Consider the following 13,140-nt stretch of genomic DNA (forward strand, 5'->3'; position numbering starts at 1 on the left):
CATTATTGGACCCAGGCAGCGATTATTCAAACGCTCTCCACCGAGACGCCACGATAATGACACACTGATACATGAATAACGGCCAGACAGCCTGGAGAATTAAATCAATCAGAATGGGAGGCACGTATGCACACACACACACACAACCGTGTCACTCACACACAGTAGTACACAGGATGGTGGCGTGTCATTACCATCGTTAACAGAGCTCGTTAGCGTCCATTAGGGATCATTATACCCACATTCTATTAATCTACACAGTACGTCCGCCCTGTCCTGGGGCCCGCAGTCCGCGCACACCTACACACAGCTACACACACACACACACACACACACACACACACACACACACACACACGTACACGCATGGCATCGACATTCTTCCACACTCCATTGTACAATTTAAGTGTTTTGGCGATGTCCTGGTCAGTCGGGTGCAGCAGAGGATGAGGACGGTGGTTTGCCATCATCATTACAAGTAACCAGGCCATTAGGAAGCTGGAGGAATGAGAGGTTCATTGGCAAAACCCGCTGATACACACTTGGTTGTGGCGTTGCATCGTGCACCGAAAACAGCACATCTATCACTTGTACATCTACTATTTTCGGTGAGCAACACTGTCTGTCTGTGCAGTGTGAGGGGGTGCTGGGAGGGTGTTGTGGTGATAATGGAGCGTGACTGAGAGATGTTACAGCTCACAGCGTGAGAACAACACAGACGGCTACCATAACACTGCATGCAGTTTCTGACAGGAACGTGTACACACACACACACACACACACACACACACACACACACACACACACACACACACACACACACACACACACACACACACACACACACACACACACACACACACACACACACACACACACACACACACACACACACACACACACACACACGTTGTAAGTGCAGAGAGAGCTACATAAAAGCAGCACACGCACACATAGGGATGTGAGAAAGCAAAAAGTAATTCTAATGGAATAGGGGGGGGGCTCTGCTCTGTGAGTGAGTGATGTTGTTGAGCTGCATCTCAGTAGCTGACTGTGACCAGACGTCAGTTGGAATCTAATGCATGTAACCTAGTCCAAACAAACTGAGACTTTCTTTCTGCCTCTAAGACAGTGCTCCTCAAACGTATGAGTCAAGGACCCCCAAATTGACACATACAGTATTAGCCCGCGGACCCCCATTTGAAAAGATATGGCAGGGACCTCCATAGCAGGCCCTTTGTGTAGAAAGTTGTATGTATTCATTATTGCTGGCCTTTGGGCTAATTGAAGGGCCTGCCCCTGTTCCTCGCTTGTATTTAAGCCATTTGTATCCTCTTCATGGTGTGACCTGATGAAGATGTATTGAAATACCCCTTTAATGTCATTAAAAAGAACAGAAGAAAGTTAAAACGTGTGGATGACCTGATAGCCAAGTGGTTATGGTTCATATAAAATGGGCACAATGTGTCCCGGTTCGATTTCTGGCTGGCCATTTTCATTCCCTTAATCTCTCGTCTCTCCACTAGCAAATAAAGGCTTACGAAATTGTTTACTTGAGTACATGTTTGCACCTCAAACCAAGTACATGCACGCATGCATGAGCAGCTGAGAATTAATGCAGGGTTATAGGTACATGTGATATGAGTGTGAGTGTGTGTGTGTGTGTGTGTGTGTGTGTGTGTGTGTGTGTGTGTGTGTGTGTGTGTGTGTGTGTGTGTGTGTGTGTGTGTGTGTGTGTGTGTGTGTGTGTGTGTGTGTGTGCCTGCCTCCTGGCTGGTGGTGACCTTTCATGTGCAGATAACCAACCATCACATACCATGCAGGGATCTGACCTGTTTTTCTCTCCACTGCCTACAGAGCCTACCAGCTAGTTTCCTGTAACAGTGTGTTGTTGTCTCTGTGGCTGCAGACAACTTCAGAACACACACAGAGAAAGACAAAATACCAAGCACTGAAACAGTCTGAGTCAAGGCTTCCCACAGTGTCAGAATACATTTCTGTTACAGAGAAGGAGCAGGGATTTTGGGGAGTCTAAAACCTTACTAAAGCCCCTCAAGGTTTCATGGGAAAGTTCCAGCGAGTTGAGTGATAAAGTCACACCGACTCAACTCTGAAACTTCCAACTCCTTTTGGGCATCAGTTAGAGCATTCACGTCAAGCTCTCTCTCTCAGAAAATAAATAAACACTCGCACACTTGAGGGCTCCAATGCGACGGATGCTTTATTGCACCAAAGAAACCTGTGATGTTTCGAGCAAAACACGTCTTCCTCAGACTTGAGTCTGAGGAAGACGTGTGAGCTTGTGGAGGAAGACTTGTCAGCTCACCCCTTGTGAGCTTGTAGATTGGCTATTTTCGGCGGGCGACATCATTCGACTAAGTACTGCGTAAATCAGGCTTTACTGCCACGGACATTGTGCCATGAGGACAGCGGATATGCCTGGGCTGTGTAGCCTACGGTTTAATAACGGTTCACATGCAGGACGTTCATGGCGGCTACTCACCACTGCTGTCTGTCGGGCTTCTCTTGTTTGTCACTCTCATACACCACGGTCAGACCCCAGCTACACAGAGAGACACAGAGACACATGTTCAAGGTTTGGACTCACATTTAACCACCTGAACGCTAGGATCCCTATTCTGGGCTAAGTCAGAATAGGCGATCATTCAGCAAAAATAGGTGAGAATATTCAGCATAAATAGCAGATCTACCAGCTCACAATGCATTGCAACGCAACACATTATGAACTTGTAGATCGGCTATTTTCGGCGTTACCTCTAACACATTTGGTGTAGAGGTAAAAGAAAAAGAAAAAAGGAGGGGGGCAATTATAGGTCCCAGGGGGATCCCAGTCAACTAAGTATATAGGCTTGAACTGGCTAATCATGAAGAAGGAAAGAATAATGTAAGAAGAATTTGTGGCACTAAGGGATTTTAACAGTTAGATGTTGGTTGGTAGTTAGTTGGATTAGCCTGCCCCCTAGAGGCCAAACCAATAATAACTATTTGTTCACATTTTCTAAACATTATATGGTGGAACAGTGAAACAGAGGAATGTTCTGAACCAGTGTTTCTCCAAATGTGGTCCAGGGACCCTCAGCGTTCCTTAAGGGGGTTCCAAATGGACCCTTACAGGTCTGTAACTAAATTAAAAAGGACCACTGTTCTAAACCCTGTATGAAGGTTCTACTCGTGGTTCTTACCATGTGGGAGAACGCAGTTTCTTCTTGATGCCCAGGTAGACCTTCAGGTTCTTAACTGACCATTCACGATCTGGACGGTTACTCTGACAACCAGAAGGAGAGACCAGACATGAGATGGTGATGAGACACAGAGAGACAGAGAGACAGAGACACAGAGACACAGAGACACAGAGAGACAGACAGACAGACAGACAGACAGACAGACAGACAGACAGACAGACAGACAGACAGACAGACAGACAGACAGACAGACAGAGAGAGAGAGAGAGAAAAACATCTGCCACAAATAAATATTTTCAAAAGTGGGGGTCTGCGGCCAAATACGTCCTTGGCATGATTTATTTCGCACCTGAGAGCCGACACCGACAGACGGCTACTATGGTGCTAAAAATAGCCTACGATCCTACAAATGCCTTCTAAATCAGTAGTTCTCACACTTTCAAGATTTTTCAAAAATGTTTTAAAAAATAGCAGATACAGTATACAAGCTCGCTTCGTGCCACGCTGTGAGCTGTGACTGTGTGAATCTAAAAAAAATGACACTAACACTTTCCTGGTTTGAATGAGGATTGGACAGTGCGTGCATGTGGTCTTACCCTGATCTCCTTGTACATCCTCAGAGAGCTGCCTCCCAGCATGAAGTAGCGGTCGTGGAAGCTTCCTAGTCCCAGAATGCTCCTCTCCTCTCGGAACTTCAGCGTTCCGTGTTTGGTCACCTCTGTCTTGCTGGCTTTACTGGCTAGAGAGTCAACACATGCATGCACACACACGGAAAACATGACAGTCAGGATGAATTTAGAGACAGCCTATGTGTGTGTGTGTGCGTGCGCGTGTGTGTCTGTTACTTCTACCCCTGAGTGTTTGGGTAAATGTCCAAGATGTGTTGACTGTACATTTTTACAGCACCTTGCACTGTGTCATTGTATTGTATCTCTTATGTGGGCATAAATACATTATTAAAATGTGTGTGCGTGTGTGTGTGTGTGTGTGTGTGTGTGTGTGTGTGTGTGTGTGTGTGTGTGTGTGTGTGTGTGTACCCAGGTAGACGATGATGGCCTCCATGGCAGGGTGTCTTTTGATAAGCAGGGTATTTTTAGGTGAGTCAGAGTCGGGGGAGTAGAGGAAAGGTAGGACTTTCTCCTGATGGTACAGAGGACGTTCTGAAACACAAGACAACAATGATGAGGACAAGACCTCAACCAATATTCTCAGCCTTTTCAATTTCAAGTGTGGGGTATGAGGACAGCTTTTTTTGTTTATGTCCAGCAGTTTGCTTTGTATGCGCTACACTACTGCTTAACAATCATGACGTCAGTGTCCGAACGTAAATCATTGCGGTTTGTTTATTAGCAGAGTTCGACCTAGCGGTATTTAGGCCACGTATTTAAAGTTATGTAAGTTCATGTGAAGTCCACAAGATGGTCACATATTTCGGCAGGTCACCAATTTCACTGTAACACCGCCATGCTGGAGGAGCCAGAAATTTGAGTATTGGAATTCAGCTTAGCGCTCCTCTCTCTCCCTCCCCTCTCCCTCTGTGACTCATCTCATTAGTGTCCAGGAAGCAGCAGGTGTGTTGTGTGCTGTAAGTACCTCTGAACCAGCAGGTGGAACCAGTGACGTGGTGAATGAATGCTGGAACAACTGGTTGAGTGCTGGTTGGTATTTAAATAGACATAACATAAAGAGACACCCGGCTTGCTTCTGGGCCCACAGCCAGGTAGTTTGAGTATGCTCAAAGTCTGTTCACGCCCAGCTCAAAATGTAAACAATGACAAAGAGATGCCAGATCTTCCTTTGTGGAGTTTTGCATGCTACACTGACTGGATGGGCTTAAACAAACTATGGTACCACAATGCTTTGCATGGATCTAATTATAACTTAGAAGCCTAGTTACTATTTGTAAACATCTTGCGGAATGTATATAGGCTATTTTCACAATTTTATGTACAGCAAAATATAGGTTTAGGTGGTTACAGTAAGTGTTGTCTAAATTTGTCGGGTTGGTTCCTAGGACTTTGTAGATGGTCAGATCGAGTTTGCTAGTTTTTTCGGTCACATGCTCTTGAGTTGTTTTATGTAATGCGATAGTGAGTTGGTTTAGGAGCAAAGCAAAACAAATCAGAATCTCAGCACCAGACAGTGACGCGGAGCGATGCTAGCGGCGGTGATGATATCAGTTCAGGCCGACTGCTTCACAGAAAACATCAATACGGGCTTTCACTTTGAAGAAGTGTGACAAAACCCGGCAGGAATGCTTGACCAGGTTGTTTGCCAAAATGATCGCCACGGATGAGGGATGCTTATGTTTCAACCAGGATATGCCGCGGCGAGCCAAAAGACGCAACTAACAATTGATAAGCTGTATTGTGAATACAGTGAATTAATTTAGTTCCATTGTGAGGAAATTTTAGTATTACTGTAGGCTGTTGCACCTCTGTGACTTTTTACTCCTGATCAGTTCAAATTATGAGATTGTGTTTTTTTCTTGCTTTTATGGCATGGCACTGTAGGGGGCCGAGCAGTCTAGAAGAGGGCCTTGTGTGTGCTGTCTGTGTGGGAGTCCGGGTCTAATCTCGCAAACCACTGGACCGATCTGCGCCAAATGTCTTGCGCACAATGCCAGTAGGAAAGAAGAAAGTACCGTAAATCCCAAAATATCACATACGTTTTACACCTTTTGAAACACATAACAGGCCTTGCCAAGCCATGTTGCCCATGGCAGGAGCCTATCTCCTGTTTCTGCAGCGTGAGGCAGCTTGATGTACATTCCCCAGCCATGATGTGCAAGCACATTCCCCGGACATGACGCTAGTATGTCACAGGGACTTACCCACAATCCAACCTATCATGCCGAGTACCACGCAGGGAGGCATTGGGTCCCGTTTTTGGTATGACCCGGCTGGGGAATTGAACCCCAAACTTTCGATCTCAGGGCGGACAATCTAACCGCAAGGCCACTGAGCTGGTCATGTTCTGCACATACCTAGCTGAGGTGTTAAAAAAATGGAAATATGTGAGGCTAAACCTCCGTCTCTCTCTCTCTCACCTGCCTCCTCCTTCTCGTTGACCTCCCAACAGCTCCAGTAATCTTTGTCTTTGACCGCAATCTTCCGCCGGTCCAGGATCTCACAGGTCAGCTCTGCCGCTGTCATCGCGCCGGGGATCTGAAGAGACAAGACGGGACGAGATAAGACAAGAGCATGACAGCTTTATGCCTAATTTATGCATCGTGTCATTAGGGGTTACCTTGACATGCTGCTCTGACTTGGCGCGTGGATCCGTGTCCTCCAAGTACACTGTACATATTAATGGTCCTGAGCCTCCGATCACAGTGGGCTGCACACACACACACACACACACTTATTATTACAGGGAGTCTGACCTCAAATAATTCACAACCTTTTGAATAGTTGTACATATTGCAACAATAATGTTTGGTTATGTAACGGCACACCGTTTGTATGGAAACCAATGCTTTTACAAGTACTCACTTTTGATGTGTTGCCGTTCTTTCTCATGTTGATGATGGCAGTGATCTCAGCCAGCTCCGTCTTGAGCCGCTCCTCATCCACCTACAAACATGCACATGTATCATCAGCCCTTCATTATTACACTTCATTACAAGGCACAGCAGATCAAGCCTTCATTACACCTCATTACTACTCACAGCGGATCAATCCTTTGATCCCTGCTGAGAATCCCTGCCCGTGTTTGCAAACACCAAACATCATCCCCCTCGGCTTCCTTCACCTCCCTTGTTAAACCTGCCTCGACATGCCTCTCTACAGGGAGTCTGTATTTATCTAATACCGTTGCTGTCGAGCAGAAACCTCTCGTCTTCACATTGTAACTTTTTGTGTTTTTTTTCGTAAATTAACGGCCCAACTTGATCATACTACAGCGTCAACACAAAAGCGTCAAAGGTAGTCATTTTGAATCCTGAAACATAACAGTTTTGGACATATGAGGTTTCCACCCGACAGAGACGATGTCCTTTTAACCCATTAAGACCGGGAAAGCATCTGTCATTTCAGATTTTAACCACTTTAACCATTATCTTACAATTTGGCTATTCAAAAATAGCAGATATACAAGCTCATAGCGCGGCACCGAGTGCCACGCTATGAGCTTGTAGATCTGCAATTGTTTTGAAAAATCATGAAAACATTTTTTTAACAGTTTTTTTTTAAAACGTATGTTTCTATAATCAGTGGTTCTCAAACTTTTTCATGTGAAAGACCACCCAAAATGATATGTATTTGCCCGCGGACCCCCATCTCAAAATATTTTGTTCCGGGAACCCCCCCAGAAGCGAAGATTTGAGTTACAAATGTTCACTTAAAAAAATATATTTATATTCAAATATTTGCACACATTTTCAGGATTGTTCAAAAATAGCAGATCTACAAGCTCATAGCGCGGCACTCGGTGCCGCGCTATGAGCTTGTAGATCTGCTATTTTTGAATTGCAAAATAAATCTTAAAATGTCACAAACGCGTTCCCGGCTTTAATGGGTTAATCTCCACTTTAGGGCCCAACAATGCAACCCGTCTGCACGTGCTTGTGGTTGTCTGGTGTGTGAGAATGCCGGTGATACGTCGCTCCCATAGTTTCCACTCCTCCAACACCCTCCTCCTCCTCCCCGTCGCTGTTTATGTTCCTAAGGATCATAACAAATGCCTGGAGAAGCCATCGTGAGGTGAGCCGCGTTTTTTGAGTCTTTTTTTCTTCTTTTTTTTTTACGGCATGGCTGTGCAAGAGGCTAGCTCTCTACATAATCGTCTCTGTCGGGTGGAAACCTCATAATGTACTGTATGCACACTGCCAGTAGGACACAGAAATATATACATGTATTTTTACATGTGCATTTCATACTTTAAAAAATATTTGAATAAAACGTCATAATGCAAGTCAATGGGGCTCTAATGGGGCTGTCATATGAAGTCATACGTCATAGATGTCAGACGACTATGTAGATGTTGGACGTGTGACCAGCCTGTGATGTCATCCATGACCACGCCCTTTTTTAACTTTCATCAATAGGGAACAATTTTAACCACTTCCACCCAGGCATCCCAATTTTGGACATGTCCAAATCATAAAAAATAAAAAAGGCAAAGAAATATTAAAAAGAAAATCAACAAATCCTTTTTTTCCCCCAGCAGTGCAGGCTTTAGTATTGGGGTGTATTGTGTGTATAGCGCTTAGCGTACGGATTTGATTGTGCTTTTTTGGTGGGATACCGTGATGACACTGTGACTTTGTTTGTTGTTCTGCATAGTGCAAGCTATTGTACAGGTGTATATACAGTATACTACTGTATACTGTTGCTTCATTATTGATGGTGCTTGTTGTGATGTTATTCCTGTATCTGCCGTTTCTTACAGTACTCTTTCTTACTCTGTATCTGTAACTTAACTGAATTTCCCCCGTGGGATCAATAAAGGTCTATCTAATCTATCTATCTACACAGAACCTCACAGAAGCCTCTCTCTCTCGCTGTGTGCTTGTACATTGCAATCAGAGGCGTGACATGTTACACAACAGCGTCAGCGTTTTGACATCAGTTGTCGGCCGCTTTGCAGCACGTTGTGAGCTTGTAGATCTGCTATTTCTTCCAAAAACATCTAGAAAGTTGTTTAACCCATTAAAACCAGGAAAGCATCTATGTCTCTTTAGACTTTAGCTATGTAGTAACATTGCGTTTTTCAGAAAACTCGTAGGATTGAGAACAGTGGTTCTCAAAAATAGCAGATATACAAGCTCACAGCACTTCACTTTGTGCCACGCTGCGAGCTTGTACATCTGCTATTTTTGAAAACATTTTGAATACATATGATATTTTTAACACAAATCTTCTCTTCTGGGGGGGTCCCTGGCACAAAACATTTTCAGATGGTGGGTCCACGGCCAAATAGTTATCATTTTGGGGGTCCTTGGCATGAAAAGGTTTGAGGACCACTTTAAATGATGTCCGATGAAGGGAGTCTGACCTGAAAGATGTGCGTGTAGTGTTGGATGAGGTCCTCCACCACGCGCACCGCCGTGTAGTCCTTCCCGTCCGTCTGGAACAGCGTGGGACCGAACACTATGGCCAGGTTGTGAGGGTTCATCTGGTTGAGCTCAGCAAAACGCTGCACACTGAAACACACCCCACACCAATGCTCAAAAAACTACACACAGCAACATGAACACACTGCTGTTCAGAACGTTAGATGTAAGATTCCATTTATGAGAAGTTTGGGGTAAATCATTTAACACATTGGGTGCCAGAGGTTTATTAAAATATTATACGTTGAGTGCCTGCATTTCTTCCATCCACTTGCGTTATACGTTTCGTGCTGTAGCAGCCCCGACGCGGAAGTGCATGTAAACAAAGCGTGCGTGCGAGACGGCGGAGGGTCCCGACTAACGCCTGGAACAATAATATTTCTAACGCGATCCTCCATTGCAGCGTGATCGCCGATCGAAAACGGCTCGTTTCCACCACGTTAAAAAGAAATGGAGATATTAAGCTTTTAGTCAAGGAGATAACATTGAAAACGCCGACCGGAAGGATTTTTGACATGGAGCCAGATCCAGCCTCTTCTTCTCAGAAACTCCTTGGGTGATGTCAAAGTTTCGTTTTAGCGCCCCACGTGGCCCACATGTATAAAAATAGAATTGGGTCAAAAACGGTCCGGACCGTTTTCGGCACTTCTCGTTTGGATCCTCAAAAACGGTCCGGACCGTTTTTGGCATTCAATGTGTTAAAGGGATGTTTCACTTTCAAAAATTTTTTTATCGTCTACTCAGGCTTTTGTGACCCCCCAGACCGTTTTTAAGTTGCTTGATTCAGTATTTAGATTTGATATTCATTTTATCAGACACGCCCCCTTCCTATACAAACCCATTATAACTTCAAACTCCATTTTTAACTTGTTAGATTCATCAAAAACACCCGTCCTTGGTTCTGCTGACTCACCCTGCCCTCTTAATACGTGAGGGGGCCGTGTTTTTTTTTTATTACTTTTTTCATTTATTTTTAATATTTTTTTTGGAAAATGAAAAGAATTAAATACAACAACTGATGATACGTCCCAGGTGCATCCATGTGATGTTTTTCGTTATAGTTATTCTATTTATAGTGGCTCATAGGAATTTATAGACTACGTGACAACCAGGAATAGTTTGGTGACCACCGGAGAGACGGGTGACAGCCGGAATGTAGACGGCATCCGGGAGCAGTTTGGGTTGGCGCCCCAGTCTGTGTCTTCCGTGAGGAAGAAGCCCAACAAATCCACGGTGAGGCCTTTGGGAGGACCATTCAAGTAAGACGCAAGGGAGACTGCAGTACCACCAGCCTGCAGTACCACCAATGTGATGGTGTCACGGGCCAAGACACCATCACACCAGAATGAAATGTTTGGAGCAGGGGAGTCTGGTGCAGCGCACAGGTCCTGGACCTGGTGAGACGAAGGAGGAGCCCGGCCAGGAGACAACCCACAGAGCCTAGTCCCTCCACGTGCCAGAGCCTCCCCGAGTCCCGGCAGAGTATTTCCGGAGAAGCGGACTGAGTGGCCCTGTGGGTTGTCCTATAGGACTGACCGTGGGTAGCTACTGGGACGTAAGTCGGGGCTTGATCAACCCCGGCTGGGTCACCTGGGTGAGGGTGTATGTTGCGAGACCCGAAACATCCTATGACCCCAGGCTACAACACTGATGATACGTCCCAGGTGCATCCATGTGATGTTTTTCGTTACAACACAAAATTAAATTAAATAAAAGAAAAAAGTAATAAAAAAAACACGGCCCCCTCACGTATTAGGAGGGCAGGGTGAGTCAGCAGAACCAAGGACGGGTGTTTTTGATGAATCTAACATGTTAAAAATGGAGTTTGAAGTTATAATGGGTTTGTATAGGAAGGGGGCGTGTCTGATAAAATGATTATCAAATATCTAAATGGTGAATCAAGCAACTTAAAAACGGTCTGGGGGGGGTCACAAAAACCTGAGTAGACGATAAAATGACCAAAAGTTTTTTTGAAAGTGAAATATCCCTTTAATGGTGAGGGGTTAAAAGGTGACAGTGGCTGAGGAGAGAGCGGTAGAGGGGATGTTTGGAAATTCAAAGGTCGGCGGTTTCAATCCCGGGCTCCTCTGGGCTTCGTGTCGAGGTGTCCCTGAGCAAGACACTGAACCCCTAATTGCTCCCCGGGCGCTCACATGGGAGCAGCACACTGCTCCTAATAGTTATGGTCCAGTGGAGAGAAATCATTTCCCCTCTGGGATCAGTGAAAATACCCTTTATTAGAGACAGTTTTAGAGAAGAAGACAAGTTGAATGCATGGCAGGAGTGAAAGCGTGGATGTGTGTGGTCTCTAACCAGTAAAGATGGTTGACCAGGGCTCGTAGCGTAGCCTTGTTGACGCGGGGCAGTCTGCTCAACAGCTCCTGGTACTTCTGTATCTTCACACTATCATCCTGAAGGTCTGGAGGGAGGGAGGGGGAAAGAGAAACAGAGAGAGAGAGAGAGAGAGAGAGAGAGAGAGAATGAGAGAGAGAGATAAGGAGATAAAGTCTAATTAGGCTGCATAACTCCAGGCATTTAGTGTAACATCAGTATCTAAGTGTTTCTGTGTGATGTGTTCTCTGCTAACTGCCTCTGGTGGGAACGTGTGGGTGTTCCTCCAACATGACTTCAAGTGTAATAATGTGTTGGAGAGGATAAAAGCGGGCACAGATTCACAGTCGGGGTGGATGCTGAGCTGGGAAATTAGCATCTCCCCACACAGCTTCCTGTCACATCTAGAGGATAAATGAGGAAGGAGTCAGTGCAGCGTGCAGGAAAACTGTTCCACCAAAGGAAACAAAAACAAGACAGGGTGTAATAATGGCACAGCATCCCTGTGGCCCACTGGATCAGAGACTCTGACTTCACAAAATGTGAAAAAAGTTTTTTGTGTGAATTTACTCCACTGGCAGCGTGCAAAAGAAATGCAGTGCCGATTTGTCCAGTAGTTTGCAGAATGAACCACAGACAGTCACATACACAGATAGACAGGCAGACAGACATACCATCTTAACCCTAGAAGCCACACTGTAAATGAATATCTACCATGTCGTTACACTAGCTGACCTCACGTGTGCCTTGCCAAGAAGTAGAAAATGAACAGAAACAGCAAATGCGTCTGGATGTTCTTTTTCATTTGTGGCAACAGAAGGAACAGGGAAATAATTGTTTTAAGTAATGTTAAGTAACAATTTATAGTCCTAATAACAAATGAGCGAAAACAGGTCATCTGTACAACGCGTTGTGATCTTGTAGATAGCCTGTTTTCGGGGCAAGACATGCTTCCATAGAAGACATGCTGACTTCTATGGAATCCAAATGAACTTTGATCCATCTCATCTCCTCTTCAAACGTACCAGGAGTGCCGAGCCAGGCGCTGGCGGCCTGCAACGTGAGCAGACCCTCTTCCGACTTCCGGAAGAAGCGTTTGAGCGTGTTGGAGACGTCGTCCGGCTGGTCCACGCCCTCTTTCAGGTGGACGCTGCGGGCGTCGCGGCGGAACGCCTCGTACATGGCCTCCACGCGCGAGTTCACGCCGCTCTTGCGGTAGATCCCCTCCGACATCAGACCTGAGGAGAAGGAAGGAACACTTAGCATTTACACTCAACACAGGAAACATACTGTACAGTACACAGGTGCTCTAGGTAAGCTATATTATACTTTAGTAATAAAAGACGACAGGCTGTGGTACAGTATATCGTGATTATATCACAGCCAACACTTGACTTAGAAAGATTTTTACAACTATATTTTTATAGTTATAGTGCTCTGTGTGAATGGCCCTTAGACGCCCCTGGTTGTGGTGTAATGCATCCTATATTAACCAGTGTTGGGCAAGTTACTTTATTTTAGTAATATATTACTATTACTTATTACCTTCAT

At 45.2% G+C, this 13,140-nt stretch overlaps 1 protein-coding gene across 3 annotated transcripts in view; it reads right to left on the bottom strand.

Moving 5' to 3' along the window:
* arap1 (ArfGAP with RhoGAP domain, ankyrin repeat and PH domain 1) overlaps positions 1 to 13,140 on the bottom strand; it is a 113,920-nt gene that overhangs the window by 15,052 nt on the left and 85,728 nt on the right. For all 3 annotated transcript variants that reach the window (XM_080429607.1, XM_080429608.1, XM_080429606.1), the window contains exons 21-30: positions 12,615 to 12,827; positions 11,572 to 11,677; positions 9,201 to 9,348; positions 6,698 to 6,778; positions 6,453 to 6,542; positions 6,253 to 6,370; positions 4,241 to 4,363; positions 3,800 to 3,942; positions 3,204 to 3,286; positions 2,504 to 2,563 (exon numbers count right to left, since the gene is read on the bottom strand). In XM_080429607.1, the coding sequence (XP_080285733.1) occupies positions 2,504 to 2,563; positions 3,204 to 3,286; positions 3,800 to 3,942; positions 4,241 to 4,363; positions 6,253 to 6,370; positions 6,453 to 6,542; positions 6,698 to 6,778; positions 9,201 to 9,348; positions 11,572 to 11,677; positions 12,615 to 12,827 (1,165 nt within the window). The remainder of the gene's footprint in view (positions 1 to 2,503; positions 2,564 to 3,203; positions 3,287 to 3,799; positions 3,943 to 4,240; positions 4,364 to 6,252; positions 6,371 to 6,452; positions 6,543 to 6,697; positions 6,779 to 9,200; positions 9,349 to 11,571; positions 11,678 to 12,614; positions 12,828 to 13,140) is intronic.

Source organism: Gymnoscopelus braueri (genome assembly GCF_963280865.1).
Source record: "Gymnoscopelus braueri genome assembly, chromosome: 5".
NCBI lineage: Eukaryota > Metazoa > Chordata > Actinopteri > Myctophiformes > Myctophidae > Gymnoscopelus > Gymnoscopelus braueri.